The sequence below is a fragment of the Neodiprion pinetum genome, chromosome 5 (genome assembly GCF_021155775.2).
Source record: "Neodiprion pinetum isolate iyNeoPine1 chromosome 5, iyNeoPine1.2, whole genome shotgun sequence".
Lineage (NCBI taxonomy): Eukaryota > Metazoa > Arthropoda > Insecta > Hymenoptera > Diprionidae > Neodiprion > Neodiprion pinetum.
Window position 1 is genome coordinate 4,177,999 of NC_060236.1, and position 23,614 is coordinate 4,201,612.

The window sequence follows — 23,614 nt, forward strand, 5'->3', positions numbered from 1 at the left end:
TTTTAAACTCACCATTGCATGGGTAGGTAAGTCAGATTTTAAATATCACTGATTTTATAGCTATATCTGTTATTATGGAATTAGTTTGAAGGAAATAACAGTCTTTAGTCAAAGTTGAATGCAAAGTAAAGAGCTTTTACTCTGTATTGTCAGTAAATCACTTTAGGAAATTACATCCACGTGGATTAAAATTGCATCTAATTTGTTGTATAAGATAATACTACTACTCATACTTTATTATTTGCATTACTTTTATCGTGCACAATTCCAATAGGGTGTGCGTTTTTACGCTTCATTCCGCACCACATTAGATTTTGATAAGTATCAAAGCTGGTTTCCAGTAAAATTACCGCATTACACTGTATAATATGCACATTTTTTCACTAATTGATTGCAGTGTCGTACTAGAAAACACAAACAAATTAATCATCTGTTGCTCTATTTGCTGCTGACACCATTTTTGTACTTTTTTACAGTACGTTATACGCTACCTTATAATATTCTGTATATATTATCTTTAATTTTCGTTCTTGTCATCAATGTACGATAAAAAAATTTAATATTTACATTACGATGAACAGTATTGATATCTATAATATACAAAAATGTTAGATGCACTGATAAAAATACCTAGCTACGGCGATTGTTAAAAAAAAATTGATTCTTCGAAACTTTAAAATTATTTTCAATCAAGTATCGTTCACTTTATTTCGGTTTCCGAAAGATGCTGCTCAACCGACGACCTTTTGGGGTTCCTGAAACATTCTGTCAAAATAGTTTAGTTTATTAATTGAGAAATTGCTTGTCATTTTAGTTTCAACTAAATTGAAGTACAAATATATTATGATGAAAAAACCGAATATTCCATTCAATATGGCAAGGACTAACGAACATTTTATTAATTTGTAAATCTGCAGAAAGGACTGAAAATAGATAATAATATTGTGTCACCTCATCCTGCCTTCGAGAGCTTCCTCCAAACAAGTCCTTCAGGCGCCTAGGAGTAGCAGTCGAGCGTCGTTCGACATTTCGTTCTTTTAATACTCTTGAAGCTGGACTCCTCGATTCATTACCCTAAGTTTACAAAAATGAAATTAGTTTTACAAAGGAATGACACTTCATTTCGAAATAGGTCACAGCTAAAATATTGAACAAAAACATTTAACGTTCACCTGAAGCGATAGTCTGCCACCGTTTTTGCTGGGTGTTGGAGGTCCAGGACGTTTGTACATGGTCTATAATTAAACATCAAATTCCAAAACCTTAGTGATACAAACGTTAATCGCAAACGTCTTTTTGTACATTCTACATTTTAACTTGACTAAGTGGAACATTCAGTAAATAAGTATACCGCTCACTTGTGTTCGGTCTCGTTTCTTCGATTTTTCACCAGGAAGCAGACTCTGGCTTAGACTATCATTGAATAACTCTTCCAACGTACTACCGCTCTACAACAGACACAAAAGACGACACTTGGCAAATAGACATATACACAAGAACACCAGGTCTCCAACATGTAATACAAAATGCACACGTGTAAACATATGACACGAACTCAAACATTTCGCGTATTGCTATTCTCAGAAAACTCACTTTGATTTCTTCTTCTGTAAAAGTTCCTGGCTGAAATTGTGTCTCAGCTGGATACGATGATTTCAAGTGTGGTTTACACTGGGCGTTTCTCATCTGAAGAACTGATAATCTTTCTAAGTCTGGAGCATCTGTACAGCGGCCTGCTTTCATGTCCGCTAATAGAAGAAAAAGTTTTCCAAATCAATATACAGGTTTTGTAACGCAATGAACTGTAGTGATTTAAATCATTAGAATAAAAAAATCATACCTAAGTAATTGGTGTTGAACACTTCTCCTTCTTCATCTTCGGCTTTGAAAACATTCCCCATACCCTGCATCATTTGTACACTTTGAATACTCTCACGTCTTGAAGATGTGAATTCTTCTTTTATTGTATCGACAGTTCGAGCAGATGCTTCTTCTCGAGTAAATGTCATCATCTCTCTTCGGTCCAAACTGTTACGAGGAATGACATAAGAGATCGGATAGCTGAGCTTCGTTTTTTTTTTATGTAAAATGAAATTGCATGAAAACAATAAATTACCTTAATGTTCTGTTTTTGCTTGACGTAGCAGGTTGAGTCATAGTACTGTTAGAATTTACAGTGGTATTTCTTTCGCAAAGCAGTCGTTTCTTTAACTCATACAACTGTTGTTCCAAATATTCTTTCTGCTGTTTCTCAACAAGGAGCTTCTCCCCAACGTCCCAGAAATCGGAACTTAATTGGGTCACATGGCTTTTGTATTTTGTTATCTCTTCGGCATGTTTTCGACACTGGTCTTCCATCTTCAATTTTTGAGCGTACAGCTTTTCCTGCACTTGTCTCTCCTGGTTTTGGTTTACCTTTGCTATCTGTTCGTTGTACGTGCTTTTCTGAAATATATTTGTTTCGACTTATAGAATGGTAAAAGACACCTATGGTCGAAAATATTTATAACCGATAAATACGATGAAAATTGCTAATTTAATTAATTTTATGATAACTATACATTGATGTTTCGTTGGAAAGTTTTACTCTCATTTAGTATAACTTACTGTGCATGCATGAATCCATTCATGAAGAAACATAATGCATGAGCAGCAATTATTCAATATTATCTATAAATGATAATATTAGTGTGGTATAATTAAAGACCGATTAAAAACCACTATATAAATAAGACAGCAAACTGACTAGGTAATGTTCTTTTTTTATGAAAATATATATATTTTATAGAAATAAATTGACCAAGATACAATAATGCGTTTTATTAACTGATAAAGTAGGATCAAATTACAATAAACGAATAGGCGGACGTTTTTCTTGCAATGCTAGAGATATCCTTTTGATTTTGTTCCTTTCAATGTTGTATAATCGTTTCTACAAAGTTATATTTATTTAAAAAATATTTCTATAAATCATCGTCACCAACAATCACACCCAGAATAATCTGTCTGCCTTAGTAGTAAGTAAATGAGTATGAAAATTATTGTTATCGCCCCACCAAAATAAATGATAATTATAAACAATGTATAAAGTACATGAAAATTTTTATCATTAAACTTAATTATTCTTTGCCAATGCCAACGATTGTGAATCGTGTACAAACTTACCATTTTTTGCTTAATTTTTTCCAACTTCTGGTCATATTCAATGTGCACTTCTTTCAAACGAGAATCAAAATCTTGTTCCGTAGGTCGCTTAGAGAGTTCTATTTTCTCTGCCTCGAGTTGTTCTTTTTCTAGCTGCAATTTCGAGATAGCAGTTTTCAATTCCTCCAAATTCAATTTCTGTTCAGGAGTTAATTTCTCATTCTCTAATCTTTTGTTTTCCTTCCTAATTTCGTCAAGATTTTTTTCCAGCTTAGCATTCCTCACACGAATTGCATTTAATTTTTCCTTGAGTTCTTTTTTCTCTTTTGTTTGACTTTTATTGTCTTTTTCTAACAAATCACACTTTGTTTCCAAGTCCATTCTAACTTTCTTTTCTTCCTCGTACTTAGAGGCCAACAAATTTTTATCCTCTTGAAGACGCAGTGCGGCATCTTTGTCCGAGCAAATCTGACTCTGTAGCAGCCCGACCGTCTCTAATACGTTTGCTATTTCAATTTCAAAGTCTTTACTTTGATTCTCAACATTTCCTATTAAAATTGATTTTTGATTCTTCAACTCATTCAATGTTTGTTTAAGGTCAAATAAGGTTTGACCAAATAATATTTTTTCTTTGTTCAACGAATCGGCTTTCAACCTTTCGTCAGATAGTTCCTTCAGTAATTTATCCACATCTTCCAACAGAATTTCGTTCACTTTAGTAAGCTCCTTTAAATCAGATATCTCTTTCAAATATTTGGAAAGAATGTTTTCATCTTTCACTTTTATTTCTTCCCAGTGCACTATGTCAGTTTTTAATTTTGACACAGTTTCGTTCAACTCATGTACCGTAGCCTTAAAGTTTTTCAGTTCTGAGTCTTTGGCGCTAGAGATCACCGCTATCGAATTGATCAAAGTTTTGAGTTGCTTAGAAAGATCTGAAACCGTTAAATTATCAATGTTCGTTACTGTATCTCCCGTTAATTGACTAGAGGACTTTACCAACTCTGTCAAAATTGAACTGCAGCTTTCTACCAGATTTTTGTGTTCAATATTTTCTAATTTCAATTGATCGATAATGCTAAGGCCTTCTTTCTTATCAGCTTCTATTCTTGCAGCTTTGGATTCCAGGTTTTCTATCATTGCTGTTTTTGTGTTCAATAAATCCTGCACCACATTTATTTCTTTGCTCATAGTATGTAAATTTGACTGTAGGTTTTCATTCAGGTGCTGAGTCTGTTCCAGCAATTCTTTCTGTGATAAAAGTTGCGATTCAAGTTCCCCAATTTTTTTCAGTAAACGCAATTTTTCCTGCTCTACTTCTTCACTCTTTTCACGTAACTCTCCTTGAGCTTTGAGCAAGCCTGCTATAGTAGATTCCAAAGATTTTACCTCATTATTCAAACTTTCGATCGACTTTTGAAGCTCCATCCTTCTTGATGACTGAATTGCAATGACTTCGTCTGTTTCTAGTTTCGTTTCAGCTAATTCAGACTCCAAAGTTTGTATTTTACTTGTTGCCGTGTTAAACTCCTCCTGGATAATTTTCAACTTATCCTTGACATCAGATAATTCAGACTCCAGCTTCGCATTCTGCTGTTCTGACTGCTGCAACAGTTTTTGTTTTGATATAAGCAAATTTTCCGTATCTTCAATGTTCTTGAGTAGGTCCAACTTCTCTTGTCCCAAGTGCATATACTTTTCTTCCAGAGTTTGATACCTAGTTGATTCCCTATCGAGGGTTTCTTCCTTTGCTTGCTTCATATCAATTACTGTGTCTTGTAAGGCTTTGACTTTGGTTCTCTCTACAACTAATAAATCTTGTACAGTTTGGAGTTCTCTGGTCAGATCTTGCAAGTTTGATTCCACTTTTTCATTATTTTGCTTCAACTCTGTCAAAATATTCTCGTTTGATGCTAATTTTACATTTAAATCTTCGGCCCTCTCTAATAAACTTGACTTTTCGCCTTCCGTATTTGCAAACTTTTCTTCGAGATTCTGATATTTTGCCAATTGCCTTCTGACTGTTCGTTCTTGTTTCAATTTCAAGCAAGTTACTGTAGATTTTAAATCATCGACTTTGGATCTTTCTTTCGCTAGAGAATCTGTTACAATTTGAATTTTACCACTTAGATCTTGTAGACTGGACTCCAAATTTTGATTATTTTTCTGAAGCTGCTTCAACAGGTTCTCTTTCGATGCAATTATGTGATTTAGATCTTCGGTCTTTTGCAAGAGAATTGACTTTTCTCTTTCTGAATATACAAACTTTTCTTCGAGATTCTTATACTTTGACAATTGCTTCGTAATGATTGATTCCTGTTTCAACTTTAGGTCAGTTACTGTAGATTCTAAGTCCCTAATTTTTATACTTTGTTCAGCTAAAAAGTTTTCAACAGTTTGATGTTTTCTGTTTAGATCTTGCAAACTTGATTCTAAGTTTTCTTTATCTTGCTGAGACTTTGTTAGTAGATTCTCTTTCACCGTGATCATATGATTCAGATCTTCAATCTTTTGTGACAGGCTTAATTTTTCTGTATCCAAATTCATGTATTCTTTTTGAAGATTCTCGTACTCTGACAGGTGCTCCTTACGGCTCTTTTCTTTTTCTAGTTTCATGCATGATACTGTGGACTCTAAATTCTTGACTTTGACTTTCTCTTCCGCTAAATCATCCTGTGCAGATTGATGCCTATTATTCAGATCCTGTAGAATTGATTCCAAGTTACTGATGTTTTGCTGAGATTGCTCCAATAAATGTACTTTTACTACAATCATGTGACTTAGATCTTCAGTCTTTTGCATGAGATTTAATTTTTCTTTTTCCAAAGTTGCATATCTTTCTTCAAGATTCTGATTCTTTAATGATTGATTGTTGAAAGCTTCTTCATGGTCCAATTTTAAGCGAATTAATATGGATTCTAAATCGTTCACTTTTCTTTTCTCTTCTACCAACGAATTTTGTATGGTTTGATGTTTACTGTTTAAATCCTGTAAGCCGGATTCCAAGTTCTGAATATTTTCATAAGACTGTGCCAATGCACTCTCCTTTAGTGAAATTGTGTGATTTAAATCTTTCGTTTCTTGTACCAGACTTGATTTTTCCTTTCCTAAATTTACATACTTCTCTTCCAGACTCTTGTACTTTAGTAACTGTTCCTTAGCAATTTTTTCTTGTTCTAACTTTGATTGACTTACTGCAGATTCTAAATCCTTCACTTTAATTTTTTCTTCTGCCATAGAATCTTGCACAGCTTGAAGTTTGCTATTTAGTTCTTGTAGACTTGACTCCAGGTTTTCCTTACTTTCCCGAGACTGTTTCAACAAATCATCTTTTAATACAATTCTGTTATTCAAATCAAGAATATCGTGTGACAGATTACGTTTTTCTTCTTCAAAATCAATATACTTTTGTTCGTATTCTAATTTAATTTGTCTTATTGTTGATTCTAATTCTTTGACTTTGATTTCTTCTGCACTCAAGAGGTTTTGTATTGTTTCTAGGTTTCTGTTTTGATCGCGAAAATCTGACTCAAATTTTCTATTCAGATGATTAGACTGTTCCAGCAGCTCCTGTTTAGTGAAAACTGACCTTTTCAGTTCCTCAATTTCTGTCAATAGATTAATTTTTTCTTCTTCCAAGCTTTTATGTTTGTTTTCAAGCTCCTGATAACACCTGGACTGGCTTTCAATAACTTCTTCTTTTTCTTGCTTAATAACACTTAAATCTTTTACTTTGATTTGTTCTTCACTTAGCAAATTGTGTACAGCTTGAAGTTTCCTGTTTAGATCCTGTAAGGATGATTCTAGGTCGTTTATTTTGTTTGAGGACTGTTTCAAGAGCTGCTCTTTCAACTCCAGTAGGCCTTGTAGGTTTTCAACATTTTCCATTTGACTTAACTTTTCACGCTCCAAGCTTGTGTATTTTTCTTCAAGGCTTTGATACCTCGATAACTGTATATTCGAAGTCTCTAGATTTTCTAATTTTGTTCGACTCAATTCAGCTTCCAAATTCTTAACTCTAGTTGTTTCTGCACTTAATAAATCTTGTACGTTTGTTAATTCGCGTTTGAGATTGTTGATATTTGACTCCAATAATTCCCCCTGTTGCTTAGCTTCCTTCAAGGAATTTTTGTTCAAAAATATTGAGTTTGTCAGATCCTTTATTTCTCCCAGCAAGTCCGACTTCTCTTCTTCCAAGTGTGTCCACTTTTCATGGAGACTACAGAACCTCGAATGCTCGTGTTCAAGTTTTTTTGTTTTTTCCAACACAACTGCTTCCAAATCTTTCACCCTGATACTTTCTAAGCTTAACATATCATGAGTTTTTTCAAGTTCAAGTTTTAAGTCATTCAAAAGTACTTTTAAATTTTCTTCGTTATGTACAGATTGGGTCAATAATTCTTCTTTGGACGAAAGTAATGTCTTGAATTTTGAAGTTTCTTCTTGAAAATGTAAACTCTCTCTCTCGAACGTGTTACTTTTTTCAATGTAACTTTTTAATTCCTTTTGCACTTTAGACAGTTCTTGCTTGGTAGAGCTTAGCTCTATCTTTAAAGTTTCATCGGAACATTGAAGGAGTCGATATTCTTCCTGAACTGACATTAACCTTTGATTCAAATCTGCCAATTGAGCTTTGACAATTTTGGATTCTTCTTTTGCTTCCTGTAACTGAATATCAATAATAGAGCTCAATACTTCGCTGGCGTTGAACGATTTGGTATTGGAAGGAGACATTGGAGACATTTCCATTTCAAAGCTCTGATTTTCAATAGTTTCTCTCCGTATTTCCTGAATGTGAGCACGCAATTCTTCATTATGCATTGTGAGATCTACTATTTCTTGACTTTTAATATCTGTCTCAATGAGCAATGTTTCCAAGTTTCTCTCATTCATGTCAGACCTTTCCTTAATTGCTGCGCAATATTTTTCGGAAGATGCCAATTTCCGTTCAAGTAGCTGTTTATCCTCCTGTAAACTGATAATCTCAGATTTCAACTGTACTATTTCATCAGTCAGAGCTTGTACTTTGACACTGATTCGGTTCTTTGGCGTTTTAATATCTTTCTTCTTAGAGGATTGGGGACTTTCCAGTCCAGCTGATTCCTCGCGCATTTTTTTAATTTCTACCATCTTTTCTTGCAATTTTCTTTGCAGGTTGTTTATCTTCTCCCGTTGTGTCTCCAGGTCTTCTTGTAAGTCAGCTTTCTCAAACCTTTCTGTTTCTAACTCGGCCCTCAAACGTCTTATTTCTCGAGTTCGCTCTTCCATTACCCTGTTGAAATTTTTTCTCACTGTGGTTACCGGCGAATTAAAGAAATCTTTCAAGGGTCTCATTTTTGGTGTGCTTGGTGGTGTTTTAATTATGGTGCCCGATGTTTCCATAATTGCTTCGTTTATAACTTCTTTTGTTACACTGGTGCTATACTGCAACACTTTTTCTAAGAATGCCTTAATCTTAAGCTGAGTTTCATTGCTCAGCTTAATGCACATTGGTCTATGCAATTTGGGCTCTTGGGAGGAATGGAGCAGCAGAAGGGAAGCAATATGAATTTCTTTGCATGTTTCCTTATCATCTTCACTTTCCCTTACGAATTCTGGGTAAGTACCTAAAAAGTGCAATTTCATATTTTTTCTTTAAACAAAGTCAACGGAATAAGTGATATCTTTAAAGTAAATAGAACGATTGGTACCTTGAATAAACTTTGATAAAAGGCCTTTGTCATCGAGATCATCCTCTGAGTAATCACGACATCTGAGAATAAAAAAATGCTTAAAAATTAAAATTACGAACATACTTGTGCAGGATAATGTGAACAGGCAAAATGACAAAACGAATGAAACTTTAAAACAGTTGACAAAAATGATCACTCACAAGATTCTGATGAGTTTTGAATAAAACTTGCAATCCTGCAATTCTTCCACATCACCCACAGTTTTCTCTAATATGTCGAGGCAATTGACCTGAAATAAAATTATCAGTGATAAGTGAATGACATTGAAAGAATTATGCCAAGAGAAAAGTTTAGAAGAGAACATCTTTGTCAATATTTATCGATTGTTAGTTTTACTCTAGAAATTTATCGTTTCACATAAATGTTTTAAACAAAGAGTGAATAACTTTTAACCCATTCGATGTATTAAGTTTTAGACATAAATATTGACGGTCTCTTAGAGACTATGACTCCGGAAAGAAGTTTCATCACGAGAACCAGACAATGAACTCTGGATGTTGCGAGTCAAATGGGATGAAAAATGTTAGAAAGAATAACTTTATATTTCAAACTGTGTTACACTATAGAGTGAAAATTGCAAGCGTGAACTTTGTAAGTCTTTGAGAATAAAAAGACTCGACGTTTTCGTAGTAACATGTAGTACTAATGTAAACATAAGTGGACATGTGTAAATTTTTGTAGATTCGACTACAATATTCAATTAATATCATTAATTGGGGAATGTGTCATAGCCAAAGAGATTTTCCGTAACCTTCGACAAAGCAGTGTAATGTGCAAAAAGAATTTGCAAGTGGGGAAAACAAACGGGCAGATTCAAAGGACGGTTACAATTTTGGCAATAGACGCGGTACAACAGGTTGTGAATTTAGCCGGTAAACCGGTTGAACCAGGAAAAGTTCTTACCCATTCAAGAACGGCGCTTGACCAGGCGTCCATTGTTCGACACAAACACTTCACTCATTTACGGAATAATATCAAGTTTTAATATTGATATGAACAATCCTAATGCATTATCGGATCCTCGTGCTTTCCTGTCCGTAGCTCATAAAGCAGTCGTTTGATTTTAAACCTAGGTCCGTCAGTGATTGGATACTCACGGAGGAGGAGGTGTATCCTATAAAATCACGACAAACGAACACTGCGCCACCTCGCAGAATTTCACTGAACTAACGTACACAAAAATACATACCACTGAGGCAACGACTGAACAGAGAAGGCGCACTCGCATAGAAATATCCTGAGGGGATAATAAGTCGGTAACTATTCAAACGATGCGTAACACAATTGAATGGCAATCGTAGTAGGGAATGGCGTTAATCTTCGACTTTATTCGATTTTATGAGGATTCTCTGCGAAAATTTCATTTTTTACGATTTGTTGCAGCATTGCCTGATATTTTGTACAATAACAGATCGTAAATTTCAAATCTGTAACTTACGGCTATTTCTTAATCGTTTTGTTATCTACCGTAATGGTTATTTGAATATGACGGGGCAAGAACGTGAAAGGTGCTTAGGTCGATAAATATGATATACTGCTAGTTTGCAATGACTCATTACAATTTATAATATTTCTATGTATTTCAACTCTGCTTTTCAAGATTGATCAACTGTAATTTTCATCCAAAATATATGCGAATAAAATTAATTAATCGTGACACTAATAATAATAATAGTAATAACTAATATAATATTTATTTTCATTATCATGTTGTAAAACCAGTTGTCAGTTATTGGGTTATTGTACAGTAACAAGGCCAACCTTGTTCTGCAATAAAATCATATTCGTATACGCAGGGTATACTATAAGGTACATACACTGTGTTCATTTTTCTGCATTACTATATAATATTGAAAATGCCAATGCGGCAAGGTCCACGTGTAGTTTAAATTAATCACGTCCTGGTATGGCACTGGGGCCGTCGAGGAAGCAGTCGCAGTAAACAAAAACTAAATTAATCAATTCGACATTCTCAACGATTCGATATATTCTTACGCGAAATAATGTTGAAGAAAAAAGTGAAATTGTTCAATTATTTTCAGTCTACTAGGGTGGACAGCGGCGCGGAGTTGTCAGCACCACATTCATAGACTCCGCGGTCGGTGAATAACGTTGCACAAAGAATTAGGAAAGACCTGAGCAAGGAATCATATATGAGTACTCTCCAGCGCTACGTATAAAAATGTGAGCGTAAAAACGATCTAGCTATGAGCGGTTGAGAGCCTCCCATCGTACGTACACACATGCATCTAACAAATGATTTTGGCAAAGAAAGCGAGCGCCAGTAGGAGGACCAAAGTCGACGATACGTTTGTCGACTGACCGCTGTCCGTGCCCAATGGTCCGGCAATTCGAACGCCAACTTTTGGCGTCGTTGACGAAATCGGCGGAGATCGCGAAGACGACGTTATAGGGGGCATGGAGCAAACGGTTCCTGCCACAGCTTCCCGCACGGAACCGGTCAAGATCCGGAAGTTGTAGTCGTTGGGGTCGAGCTGACCGTACATGAATGTCGGGAGCCGGTCCGAGAGAACCCAAATGTTGCCCTGACGATCAACCTAGGCAGAAATAAATCGTTTAACTATGAAGAAGTAAAAACTTTAGCTGGGTATTCTATGATTGATAATTGTGTAGTTATTCAACAGCAATGAACTTGAGCCTCAACTTGAATACCTTGAGATCGTTAGGGAAGACCATCGTGACGTTGTCCATGTAAACGCGGCCCTGTTCAAGGATGTTATATTTGCCTCCGGATCTCCAGCAAGCGATCGCGTTCAAATTGGTCAAAGCGTAGAAGAGGATTCCAGTACTTGGATCCAAAAAACTGACGCTACTTTGGCCGTTTGGTCCTCTGGACCCGAGCACCTTGAATTCGTGGAAGCTATCTAAAATTTGAAGCCACGTTAATGACGCTGTGATTAATCTCCTCGTAAATCGAGGGAAAAGGTGAAGAACCGGCTGAACTCACCTGGCATCATCGCTCGCTCAGGGTCTCGGAGTAGCCTCGTGTTGACAGAGAACTCCATGGTGCTACATAGCGGATGGAAGTATAGTGTGCTGTAACCGTCGGCTGCAGGAGCCAGCGCGAGACCGAAGAGACCATCTTTCCATTGGAAGGATACACCAGAGACGTTGAATTCGCCACTCTTGAAATATCGTTGTATTATTATATAATTTGATATCCGTAAAACCAATTATAAGCTACGTGAAGACAGGGCAATGAACCGCAACTATTTCAACGATACGAGATCGTTTCGGTTTCTCTCTAATTTATGTAAAAATATTCATCGCAGTTTATATCACGTCTACATGGTACGTGAATAAATTAACTTGTGCACAAACAAAGCGAGATACGCATCATCTGGCAGGTGTTCGCGCGATCAAACATCCAGATGTACTGTCTGATAAAAAAAGTACCTGAGGATCAGGGTGAAAGAAGTGGTGCTTGACGAGCCATGAAACGTTACGACGCCAGGAATACACAACGAGGCCGGGGCTCCCCAGATCAGCAAGGTAGCCGAAAGAATCCTCGCAGGATTCATCCTCGACTGCGATATTCGCAAACAGAGATTCCCCCGTTCTTTGCATCTCTGGAATAACGAACTTCCGGAGTATCTGGTCATTGGCCAGGTCGTAGACGACAAGAGTTGGTGGAGCCTGCTGTTCCGGACTACCGAGGATGTCAGCAAGCCCAGTATCCAGGACCCATAGACGACCGCAGCGGTCGGCCCGGATCCGGAAGGTTGATACAACTTCCGGTACTCCAGCCGCTCCGTAATGATGCGCCTCCCAGGATGGATACGGGTTCAATAACGGCGATTCGCTGGTGTCTGTGGTAAATAAAAAATCAGATCAACTTATAAAAGTAAGCAGAAAAAAAAACGCTAAAAGAGCCAAAACCCCCACCGTTCAATTTAATGTAATTGAGGCTGGCCGCAACGCCGGATCGCCATCTTGGTACCGTGATGAACAATTTGTCACCCGCGACTTCGAGGCCGAGCGGAAGATTGTCTTCGCGATTATAAGCGGGGAAAAGCTGCCGAGTATCTTCATCAGGCCATGCATATTCCAGAGATTTCCATTGATGAGCAACACGCAGATTATCGATAGCTGACGTGCTTTGCGTGCCGAGAAAAGCCAACAACAATACTGTGGCTAGGCCGTGGTTGGACCGACCACAAACGCTCATGGTCCTTTTTTCTGGATGACTCTTGATATCAGTTCCTGAAATGAAAGCTATAATGTGTGTTTGTTTGTTTTCTTTTTTTCTCAACTTACTTTACGTAAATTAATTGAAATTCCGAATTCGACGCAAGGTTGTCGCAGCAATTAGTGATTATGGCAAACGATATTTTGATCTGTCAGTATAATAATTATGTATCAGCCTTGGGGTTCGAACAATTGGCAATAAAATGGGGGAAGAAGATTCTGTATAAAATACTTTACGTAATGCAACCACGATGTTGAAGTTAGTAACGTTATCGTAACGATTCATAAGGAAAAGTCCTTAAACTTGGTGATATTGGAATTGTTTGAAATTCAGTAAACCGAAATAAAACAAAATATACTCATATTTCGAAATCTACGTTCCTTCAAAGTCATTGTAAAAATGAGAAAAGAGCGACGTTTTCCCAATGCTTCGTTACGATAACGTTACTAACTCCAATCTCGTATACAACCGGTGAATGAAGAAAGACAGACGGGATAGTTTTCGATCGAGGTGTTAGGATATCTCGAAGAATTCGTTGGTCACGGTCACCGTGACTCATTCCGTAACTGCGTGCGCCGTATTTCGTCACACTTCTTGTTATGGTATTTAAATACCCGTTAAACGAACGATATATATTCTTGGCCCGTCAAGTTTTAACCCGGAAATCCCATACAAATAGATCGCAGCTAACAATAAACGGCTACGGTAAATAGTCGGTATTCTCAGAATATGGTACCGCCAGTTATTCCAAAGTAGCGAAATCACTAATTCGTAAAAAGTTTAATTACAGGGCATTAACAATGAGGCGGATGAATCGACAAAAATATTGGTCAGATAGAATTCTAGAAACGGTATTATTTTTTAAATCTTACAAGCTGCGACACCCAGAACCGTTTGAATGATTGATGGTATAAAAAGGGTGGGATCAACTTGATCTACAGCTAATGTCAACGAGCGTCAAAATCAATGGTAAAAATAACGAAGTTCATCGTTTCAAATTTTCGACACCGCAGTTATCGCGCCAAAAAAACCGGTTTTAAACCACGCGTTAAACACTTCAGAGCCTTTCTCCAGCCGTCCCTGAATAGTATATCGTGCGAGGCCAGATCCGCAGAACACATTTCAGCGTTTGAAAAGTGTTGAGAATTTTAATATTACCAAAATTGTATGCACAGTTGCCGAAGTATAATTATTACAACAGAATGCGCACAGTTTAAATGGAATAAAAACTTTTGTCACAATGAACTGTGATCGAGAAGTGGAACACAATTCGTAGGACAAGCACAAATGTAACATGTACTTCTAATAACAAGAAGTTTTTAATCATTTATTAAACATAATCACAGTTTCACTGGCCAAGGCTATCGCATTTTCAGTAAGAATAATTTATTGTTAAATGCATGCACGGAGTAATTTTCTATGAAAACATCGGCAAGTGGACGCGGCGGTTATTCTGTTTTATAAACCAACCTCTGTCAGAATAGAAACGAAGAAGATTTCCTCACTGTAAATAAGAATGCACGATAATTAAACGCGGTGAACCGTTGATTACACCACAATAACAGAGGTTTGATGATTGTTTGTGAAAGGAATCCACGAGCGCGATATGTTACCCCGGCGAGTTTGCAGTGTCAACTGAAATAGAACCGAACCTGTATACCAGTACAACGGACGCGATCGAGGTATACGGCTTGCGATGAACGGTTCTTCCGATTTCTCGCACGAAGCACGCCCATCTGTTTATACCCGCGACCCCGAAGGACTCCACGACAGAGACGATCACAATCTGCATCGACTGCAAGGCGATATCTAATATAGTTGACACTGTGCACGTTGATGCAAATTTTTATTTACATTTATAATAACTGGATAAATTAAATGAATAAATTAACCAAGAATCAAACGAGTCAGTCGGCGGTAATCGGAAAATTCCTGCAGTTGATGCGACAAACAGATGCGAGTATAATCGATTAATCCGGAGGTGCACGAACAATCATTAGTGCCAAATTGAACTATATTTTGGTAAATAGATGATGTTTTTTCTCAACATTTCTTAATTTGACTGTACAATAGAACTCAATCTAGTTCACAAATTCATCTATTTCTGAGACAATATACAACCGTACTGTTCTTGTATTATTTTTAAGAGATAACAAACGGTGGCTTCTGTAGCCGATCGCGCTGACACTTGCAAATTACAAAGTTTCATATTAGAACCGTATTTGTCATATTGCTCGTTTTGGCCATCCATTAATGTACTGAGTAGGTGCATGCCCCGATGCTGCAGGCGATGAAACTGAAAACTCTGCGAGGCACGTAATGTACGGTGCTACTCGGTGGGAATTCCCTTCTTGCAAATCATGTTACGTATTGTAAATACCGTCCGCAGGTCGTGTGTTGCACGTTCTCCGCATTCCCGATGAAATACTGATGTGGGTCGAGCGAGCACAAATGCGCAGGCACCTAAGTATGATTTACGCCGTTACATTGTGGAAATTTCTCTGTATTTCTTAACGGAGGTCGTATGTCCACGGTCCGTTTTATTCGCGAGGGTCAAACCGAGTGTCTGTTTCCTTCTCTGCGAATGTACGTTTAATACAGGTGTATAATAAACAATAAATAAACGACAAAATGACTAGGCGAATAAATTAAACCATGAAATAGCGCTCAAGTTGCTGCTTGACAAGCCAAGCTCGCGGTTTCATCCATTCTTCCCTTCTGCAGCCGAGGACATTACTTTCACTTTTCAAAGTGATTGCTGCTACGGCATTATACCTCGTTCCCGCTTCTGATCGCTACTACTCACACGAATGGATAGAATAGGTAGATAGGCGTGACAGAGCACCGTTCACCTGTCTCTCTAGATAAGAGAATAACGGTTCTGCATTCACTCTTTTGTAAATGTACACATGTATATGCGTGGACATACGCCAGGGCGGAGGTTTTTAGTTATCACAATTCAGTTAGGATACACATGTGAAACATTCGGTGAGCAACCAAGGGTTTAGAAATGTGACAAACAAAGAATTTAGCACGGAGCAATGTAGATACGAAATACGTGGATTATTATACCGTCAAGTATTTCTATTAAACTCGTGTATTGCTCAGGTAAAATCCAGAGAAGAATGCATACGTGTATGTCCATTGAAGCACTCTTCAACATTCAATGATTCATATCCATATGAACAAACGTACTGCTTTTAAGAAACTATTCCTTATAATGAAATGCCTGTGTAAAGTAATTTGTTAGATAAATAAAAATGTTATTCTCATTTTCCTAATCCATTTATAACCAAATAAATATACTGTTAAAAATACTCTCAAGTAGTGCATAAAATACGTTAAAATAACTTTTCCTTGTCACGAAACTGCCGTCGTTACACTCGATCTGCAAATATTATAGTTATCCCGATAGCGCATGAATAGTCAAGCAGATTGATTCTTCAGGTAAAATAGCACTCATGTACGTTTAATAACTACACAACATTCCCTGGAATGCAGGAATGATCAGACTGTGCCACAAGTCCAGACGAGGATAACAACAATCAGATGTGAAACCAGACCCTGAATTACACCCGAGTGTGTGGCTCCACGAGAACAGACGGTTCCTTCTATGGCCTCCTCCACAGACCCGGATAAAACTCTAAAGTTGTATTGATCAGGGTCCAGCTGATCGTACATGAAGGTTGGAAGCCGGTCCGAAAGCACCCAAATGTTACTATGATTATCGATCTGAAAAGAAGAGGGTTATCTTTCTCTCGTATCAATAAAAGAGGAAAACACTAAGCCCCGAGAAAGATAGGTTGCACTGACCTTAATGTCAGCGGGGAAAACTAAAGTCGTGTTATCCGCGTAAACGCGGGCCACATTCGTGAGACTGTAACTGGTCCCAGGATTCCAGCATGAAACGGCATTTGCGATCGAAAGGGCGTGGAAGAGGATTCCAGTCGTTTGATCTAGGTAGCTGGCTGCACCCTGGCCATTGATACCTCTGGTACCCACCACCGTAAAATTGTGAAAACTATCTGTATGTGTAGAAAAAAACAGGTACATCGTTGTTAGTCATTAATTGACATTATACCTTGGAAATGTTAAATCAGAAAGTGGAAAATAACATCACCTGACGATGTTGCGAGTACGGAATCTCGAAGCAGCTCAGTACTGACGGAGAACTCAGCATTGCTGCAGAGCGGATGGAAGTACAAAGTGCTGTATCCATCTTCTTCGGGGGCCAAGGCAAGATTTACAACACCGTCCCACCATTGGAAGGAAAGTCCGGAGACGTTGAAATTTCCAGCCTTAAAAAGTTCGGAGTTCGATAATTGGTGTGCAATTGCTTCTATCCAAGTTTACACACATTCTTTCGAACTCTGAATTTTTTCAACGGGCTATGATTCTTGAAGTTATTTTTTAACGGAAGATACATATACGCGACCGGTGTAAGTTTACATTACTTTTAAAAACCATGGGTAGACTTTACGCTTTTACCAGTGGATCTGGGTGAAAGTAGTGGTGTTCAACGAGCCAGGAATCGTTACTGGCCCACGAGTAAACTATGATTCCCGGACCTTGAAGTTCGGCAAGGTAGGCGAAGGAATCGTTACAGGCGGCATCCTCGACGACGACATTTCCAAAGTGCGATTTTTCCGGATATTGATCCGAAGGGATCGCGTAATTGCGTAGGAGCTGATCGGTCGTCAGATCGTAGATGATCAAGGATGGCGTAACCAGTTGCTCCCGAGTCCCGGTGAGGTCTTCAACGCCCATGTCGAGGACCCAAAGACGATCACATTTGTCTGCCCAGATGCGAAAGGTCGAGACAATTTCCGGTACGCTGTTGTTACCGTACTCATGAGCCTCCCAAGAGGGATACGGATTGAGCAAAGGTGACTCGCTGGTATCTGGATGTAAAGATCACATTTTACTCGCCCATGATCAGGCACGATCGACGAAAAATCTAACGCAAACATATGTGATCTGTTATTATATGCTTATGGTTTTTACAATCGAAAGTTTTTATTGAATATTGCACGTTGCTCACCGTTCAAGTAAACGTAGTTCAGGGTGGCTACAACACCCGGTTTCCATCGCGGTATAGTGATGAAAAGTCGATCACCCGCAACCTCGAGTCCCAGAGGATTATTGTTCGCTTGAACATAGTGCGAAAATAGTAGTTGCGTATCTTCATTTGGCCAGGCGTACTCAAGAAGCTTCCATTGGTAGACTACTTGAAGATTGTTGATACCCTTCGCACTTTGCACAGTTAGTAAAACCAAAATAAACACTGTGGCATGACCGTAATTGACAACGAGTCTCATATTACTTCACGTCTATAGTTATTCTTGTTATATTTAATTTCGGTTACCGGCTATTTTGTAACATGCACATACATACAGTGACTACTAAATGAACCCTGGAGATAAATCCAGATAAAGTGACCGCACTGAACCTTCTACGTTCACCAGTCTATTTCACTGGTCTTGTAAAAGTTTTAGAAATCGGTACGAAATCTTATATGTACATTATGATAATTCGGTTATCAGTACGATAATGCTAAATTATATGATTACATTATAACCTTTCTTTATATGTTATCAACTTTTTATCAACTGTACTAACACATCGTCATACGAATTATCCAATAGATTATTAGAGTACACATCTCTGACACGATACCAGTTGGAATGTTTCAAGAAGATCCCACCATGTTTTCCACCGTTTGAAGAGATAGTCTAATCGGTGTAAATACATTGTAAGTTGAAAAGCTGCAAGTAAGAGGAAATGTTGACAATGGGGATTTATTATAGTTTCTACATCAGTGATATGATTACAAAATTATATAGAGCAGAGGAAAGTTTCATTAGTCATACGGTCGGTGTCAATGTTTACAACAAATTCTTGACGAAATCTACGCCGATGATATCAGATTCGTGTCATTTTAGGTTTTCTGGGCACAGGGGGTCCCGGCTATGGCATTTTGCACGGATCCGGTCCAAACCTGGAAGTTATAGTTGTTGGGATCCAATTGAGAGTACATAAAGACCGGGAGGAGGTCAGCCATCACCCAGATATTGCTCTGAGCGTCGATCTGGAATAAGAAAAATATGCGACATGAATTTTATTATAGCAGCAGTAACATTAAAAAAAAAAAAAAAAAAAATGGTTTGATCGATTTCTGACCTTAATGTCGCTGGGAAAAATCAAGGTATCGTTATCTGGAAAAATCAAGCCTATGTTTTCAGGACTGTATTTAGTTCCGGGTTTCCAACATGCTATGTTGTTTGCGATAGAAAGTGCGTGAAAGAGGATTTCACTCTTTGGGTCCAGGTAACTGGCAGCGCCTTGGGTGTTCGATCCTCTAGAACCCAGTGCATGGAATTCATAGAAGTTGTCTGAAATCAAAGGATACACTGTGTTACTGGTCATTTGTTGATTTGATATTTAGACAATTTATTTTACTGATCTGCTGGAAGTACTTTTTCCAGGTATGCGCTCCTGTACCCGAAGTACTTCCGTGTCTACAAAAAACTCGTCATTGCTGCAAAGTGGGTGAAAGTATAAGGTGCTGAAGCCGTCTTCTTTGGGGGCTAGACTCAAATTTATGATACCGTCCCACCAATGGTACGAAAGGCCGGACGAGTTAAAACTTCCTGCCTAAACAGACAATTGATTTTATAGACTTCCACTACAATTAAATCTGCCTGCTTCAACTGGAATTTGTATTCTGGAAATGCAGTAGGTCCAAAAAATATTTTCAGAGAGGTCATTTTTAAACATTCTAAGCTCGACAGTACACTTTGACAAAACTACGCAAAAAGGGTACAAGTTTTACCATAGGATCAGGACTAAAGTAGTGATGCTTGACTAGCCAGGAGGTATTGTTGGCCCAGGAGTAAACGATGAGACCCGGTCCCTGGAGGTCAGCAAGATAAGCGAAAGCATCATCGCAAGAGGCATCCTCAACGACTACGTTTCCGAAATGCGATGGTGTCCGATATTGATCCGATGGGATCACGTACTTGCGGAGGAGTTGATCGGTGGTCAAATTATAAATTAGCAAGGCCGGTGGAGCCCACAGTTGTTTATTACGGATATAGCTTTCATATCCCATGTCCAGGACCCAAAGACGATCGCATTTATCCGCCCAGATGCGAAATACTGATACAACTTCCGGTACCTTACCATCGCCATGTCGATGTGCCTCCCACGAAGGATAGGGATTAAGAAGTGGTGACTCTTTCGTATCTGTGAGTAAAAAAAAAAATTTTTTGTTAAGGCCAGGTTGCTCCAAACAATTTTGAAAAAATCGAAATTTTTTTTTCATAAATTGCTACTGTATACTCGTAGAAATAGTATAGAATTAGTTCCGAAGGTCAGCAAGACCGAGAAGCAGGTGTAAAAGAGTGGGAAGCGGTGCGGTAAATCCGGCCGCTCGAACGGCTTCGGATCGTCTTATTGTTTTGTTCCCCTCTATTTCATTTTCAGAATGATGCTTACGAAGATCAGGAAGGAATCGTGTATGAAGCTGGAATGGATATGTGAGTAAAATTCACTTTTTTTTACGATTTTTCACGAATAAAAACTTTAAACTGATTTTTCTCCGAACCACGTTTTTTCGCATGGATGACACTCTCATTTCAAAACTATTGCACTTATCGATATGAACCAAACGGCATTTTACTCTTTATATGTCTGGCCTCAAGCAGAACCAGAAATATTCATTATTATTTAATAAAGTTATAAACAATTAAAAGTGAAAAAAAAGGGTAAAAAAATTCAAAAGTCCGCCATTTTGTTTTTTTTTCATGGAAAATGTTTCATTCTGCTTGAGGCCATAGCCAATTCGATACAGAACATGAAACCGTTTTATTTTTTGCTTTCAGATAATTCGTTTCCAAGAAATGATGTCATCCATCTACTAATCAGATGAGTTTCAGCAGCCATTCTCAAAACCGCCATTTTGAAAAAAAAAAAGTTTTTTTCAAGTAATTCCATATATGTGCTTTCATATGTAAAAAAAATTGAACTCAACATGTTTTGTACTATGAATAAAATTTATTGAAAAAAATTACGTTTTTTGGAGTAACCTGGCCTTAATAATGGGAACAAATAATGGACGAATAGGGTCCATTAAAAAGCGATTCAAGTTCCGAGGGTTTTCGAAAGTTTCTTACCGTTTAGGTAGATGTAGTTCAGGGTGGCTGCAACACCCGACTTCCATCGCGGTATGGTGATGAAGAGCCTGTCACCGGTTGCTAATACTCCAAGGGGATTATTGTTCTCTCGTACATAATCGGGGAAGAGTTGTCGGGTTTCTTGATCTGGCCAGGCAAAATCCAGGAATTTCCACTGGTAGGCGACGCGCAATTTTTCGGTGGCCATTGAACTCTGTACCGCACTAACAATGACCAGGAACACCGCCGGGAAGAAGCCGCAGCTGAACCATCCGCAGACCCTCATGTTTAGACCTGAATTCGTCTTACCTAATGGTAGAACCTACGTAAAAAGCTCTTCTGCATACCTCGTTCTCCATTATTTTACAGAGCATTGGAAGAAAATCCTCTTTCACTTTGCGAAGGTATTCATGTGCAGAGACTAAAGTATAATCGAGTGTTTATAGACATTCACCAAAGTTTATGAGGCAGTATCTGATACATCAAGTTACACGTATAACTGGTCTTTATCGCTTAGTCAAGCATTTAAATGGTTTCGATGAATATTAATTTACCTACTCTTACGTAACCATTAGCGTATAGAAATTTGAAATCGTTTCAGAACGATTCTTCGCGATTAGTCTGTACTTTGGTAGTCATTAAAAAAAGAGTCGACGCCTAGATTGCGAATAACGCATATATGGGCGGAAAAATGTTGTGGCATTTTTGAGTTAACACACATATAGGGCCATTTAAAAAAAATGTAATACATCGATTTAACTGTTGTTTAGTAAACCATACTTTTAAAGTCGCTAAATTTGAATCTGGAATGGCATTTACAAAACTCAAAATGGCGGATTCAATACAGCGAGAGAAAATTCGGAAAGTAGTTAGATTTCGAAAAAAATTTGTATCTCCAGATGTTTATCTTTGAGTATTTTGAGTTTGAGCTCTGACTTCGAAATAGGGAAATGTGGAGGCAAGACTGGACAGACGTCGTAATACGTGATGCAATGCATCAATCACGATAGTATAAGCGACGTTTACTATTTTCCATCGGTCGCCGACAGCCGCCCGAGTCGCATTATAGACGAAGAACCCTTTTCGCCACTAGTAAAAAAAAAAACGAAAATTCCTCGTTTCTGCTATAATTTTCCATCTAAATAATTTATGTGACATTGATATATATGTTAATATAATAATTTGACTACAGATGTTAATGTCAATAGAAATTAGTGCGCCAGCAGGTGGGAGCATGATTTTCCAATCACCGTTTATATTTCTGTTACAATTTTTGTTTTTGTTCTAAATTAGCTACTGGGGCAAGATGGGCGAATACGCATTTGTTTATATGTCACTGTACTAAAATTGAATGTCTCTCATTTTGGGATACAACGCACGTATGTATGTGAAGTGTGCGAATCAGACTAGTAACGAAAGTTCATGGGTACGGTGTATATGCTCTTTTTACTATATTTTAATTTTCAGAATGTTGGTATCGAAAATTGATGTAAACGCGAATGCCAATTGTAAGACTGATTGCCAATGATCACATATCTAATTAACGTAATACTTAAATTGTAAAAATAATGTGTTTTATTTATGCTTAAAGCTGGATGTCCCCATCACGCCCCGACTTACTTTCGTCGGAATCAAACTATTCCTCTAATTTGCATCGACCATGTTGAATTTTGGAAATCTGATTTCATATTCAAATTCAGCGACCTTAAAAACCGCAATGCTGAGATTATAGCATAAATCTATCGAAATTTCTTTCCAACCCAGAAGTGACACGAAAATCTAATAATTATCATATAAAAATTTCAAACCATTGTTAAATGATGTTTAGACTAATCTTTTCTTCGAACACATTATCTTATAAAAATATGACATTTTACTTTCCGAAGTATACGTGTAATCGCGTAATAATTATTGGCCAGCAAAGATTGCAGTCACTGCACGACATACACAACAAAGTTTTGCTAATCTTTCATGCTATATATCACCTCAACTTGGATCTGGATAGGTAATGTAATAGGCAATTGCACCAGCGATGTATCGGAATGAAAATTCTTGTAATAATTACCGTCAAACGCAAATGGTGAACATCTGTGGCAGATTGGCCAAATTCTTGCACGATATTACCACACTGGGTTTGTCGGGTCGACTGAAGAAGAATTTTTATCTTCCAACCAATTACGCTATATGATTATGAAGGCATGTTTATTCGACGGAATACATCAGATAGAAACAGGTTCGAGACGTTCTTCGATACGAACTCTTAATCAAGTCGAAATATTCTACAATCCTTGACGAGTTTGCAAATTTAAGTTAAATGCAAACATTTCTTACATGTATAATTTTTTGCGTAAGGA

General features: G+C 37.7%; 4 protein-coding genes and 1 long non-coding RNA gene across 12 annotated transcripts; 1 reads left to right on the top strand and 4 right to left on the bottom strand.

Annotated features, from left to right (window-relative positions):
* Nucleotides 1-111: 111 nt before the first annotated feature.
* Nucleotides 112-10,235, bottom strand: mud (mushroom body defect). 3 transcript variants are annotated; one of them, XM_046628239.2, is made up of 11 exons: nt 9,780-10,235; nt 9,017-9,105; nt 8,835-8,896; nt 3,166-8,750; nt 2,117-2,445; nt 1,841-2,028; nt 1,594-1,748; nt 1,359-1,448; nt 1,173-1,235; nt 952-1,074; nt 112-765 (listed from the first exon to the last, which is right to left on the bottom strand). In XM_046628239.2, exons 1-11 carry the CDS (start codon nt 9,810-9,812, stop codon nt 706-708), a joined length of 6,777 nt encoding a protein of 2,258 aa, XP_046484195.1. In that variant the 5' UTR covers nt 9,813-10,235; the 3' UTR covers nt 112-705. The 3 variants fall into 3 exon arrangements, with proteins under 3 accessions (XP_046484195.1, XP_068992593.1, XP_068992595.1); XM_069136492.1 differs by lacking the exon at nt 1,359-1,448; XM_069136494.1 differs by lacking the exons at nt 1,173-1,235; nt 1,359-1,448.
* A 310-nt stretch (nt 10,236-10,545) lies between these two features.
* On the bottom strand, nt 10,546-15,515 carry LOC124219953 (protein yellow-like). 4 transcript variants are annotated; one of them, XM_046628223.2, is made up of 6 exons: nt 15,467-15,515; nt 12,783-13,100; nt 12,294-12,706; nt 11,845-12,022; nt 11,550-11,761; nt 10,546-11,434 (listed from the first exon to the last, which is right to left on the bottom strand). In XM_046628223.2, exons 1-6 carry the CDS (start codon nt 15,498-15,500, stop codon nt 11,126-11,128), a joined length of 1,464 nt encoding a protein of 487 aa, XP_046484179.1. In that variant the 5' UTR covers nt 15,501-15,515; the 3' UTR covers nt 10,546-11,125. The 4 variants fall into 4 exon arrangements, with proteins under 4 accessions (XP_046484179.1, XP_046484180.1, XP_046484181.1 ...); XM_046628224.2 differs by lacking the exon at nt 15,467-15,515 and adding an exon at nt 14,557-14,850; XM_046628225.2 differs by lacking the exon at nt 15,467-15,515 and adding an exon at nt 14,557-14,850 and having other exon boundaries at nt 12,783-13,112.
* A 1,070-nt stretch (nt 15,516-16,585) lies between these two features.
* Nucleotides 16,586-18,610, bottom strand: LOC124219956 (protein yellow-like). Its single transcript, XM_046628229.2, has 5 exons — nt 18,128-18,610; nt 17,575-17,987; nt 17,207-17,384; nt 16,900-17,111; nt 16,586-16,818 (listed from the first exon to the last, which is right to left on the bottom strand). The coding sequence occupies exons 1-5, from the start codon at nt 18,402-18,404 to the stop codon at nt 16,594-16,596; spliced, it is 1,305 nt and encodes a 434-aa protein (XP_046484185.1). The 5' UTR covers nt 18,405-18,610; the 3' UTR covers nt 16,586-16,593.
* Nucleotides 17,857-21,148, top strand: LOC124219963 (uncharacterized). Of its 2 annotated transcripts, none has more exons than XR_011177277.1 (4): nt 17,857-17,972; nt 18,732-20,333; nt 20,572-20,624; nt 20,970-21,148. It is a non-coding gene; the product is annotated as an uncharacterized lncRNA (long non-coding RNA). The 2 variants fall into 2 exon arrangements; XR_006883494.2 differs by lacking the exon at nt 17,857-17,972 and adding an exon at nt 18,210-18,348.
* Nucleotides 18,859-23,487, bottom strand: LOC124219957 (protein yellow-like). 2 transcript variants are annotated; one of them, XM_046628231.2, is made up of 6 exons: nt 23,326-23,487; nt 21,261-21,569; nt 19,919-20,331; nt 19,563-19,740; nt 19,267-19,478; nt 18,859-19,174 (listed from the first exon to the last, which is right to left on the bottom strand). In XM_046628231.2, the coding sequence occupies exons 2-6, from the start codon at nt 21,544-21,546 to the stop codon at nt 19,025-19,027; spliced, it is 1,239 nt and encodes a 412-aa protein (XP_046484187.1). In that variant the 5' UTR covers nt 21,547-21,569; nt 23,326-23,487; the 3' UTR covers nt 18,859-19,024. The 2 variants fall into 2 exon arrangements, with proteins under 2 accessions (XP_046484187.1, XP_046484186.1); XM_046628230.2 differs by having other exon boundaries at nt 21,261-21,582; nt 23,326-23,483.
* Between the last annotated feature and the right edge of the window lie 127 nt (nt 23,488-23,614).

Coding starts and splice junctions, on each gene's coding strand:
- mud (XM_046628239.2), bottom strand. CDS start 9,812: ATGGACGCCTGGTCAAGCGCCGTTCTTGAATGG. Junction 9,106..9,779: donor CAAGCGCCGTTCTTGAATGG/GTAAGAACTTTT, acceptor ATTTTATTTCAG/GTCAATTGCCTCGACATATT. Junction 8,897..9,016: donor TCAAAACTCATCAGAATCTT/GTGAGTGATCAT, acceptor TTTTATTCTCAG/ATGTCGTGATTACTCAGAGG.
- LOC124219953 (XM_046628222.2), bottom strand. CDS start 13,371: ATGAATCGTTACGATAACGTTACTAACTTCAACATCGTGGTTGCATTA. Junction 12,707..12,782: donor CAATTACATTAAATTGAACG/GTGGGGGTTTTG, acceptor TATTTACCACAG/ACACCAGCGAATCGCCGTTA. Junction 11,762..11,844: donor TGAGCGAGCGATGATGCCAG/GTGAGTTCAGCC, acceptor TTCAAATTTTAG/ATAGCTTCCACGAATTCAAG.
- LOC124219956 (XM_046628229.2), bottom strand. CDS start 18,404: ATGAGACTCGTTGTCAATTACGGTCATGCCACAGTGTTTATTTTGGTT. Junction 17,385..17,574: donor ACTTTCACCCAGATCCACTG/GTAAAAGCGTAA, acceptor GAACTTTTTAAG/GCTGGAAATTTCAACGTCTC. Junction 17,112..17,206: donor CGTACTCGCAACATCGTCAG/GTGATGTTATTT, acceptor CTACACATACAG/ATAGTTTTCACAATTTTACG.
- LOC124219957 (XM_046628231.2), bottom strand. CDS start 21,546: ATGAGGGTCTGCGGATGGTTCAGCTGCGGCTTCTTCCCGGCGGTGTTC. Junction 19,741..19,918: donor ACTTTAGTCCTGATCCTATG/GTAAAACTTGTA, acceptor TTGTCTGTTTAG/GCAGGAAGTTTTAACTCGTC. Junction 19,175..19,266: donor TTTTTCCCAGCGACATTAAG/GTCAGAAATCGA, acceptor TTCTTATTCCAG/ATCGACGCTCAGAGCAATAT.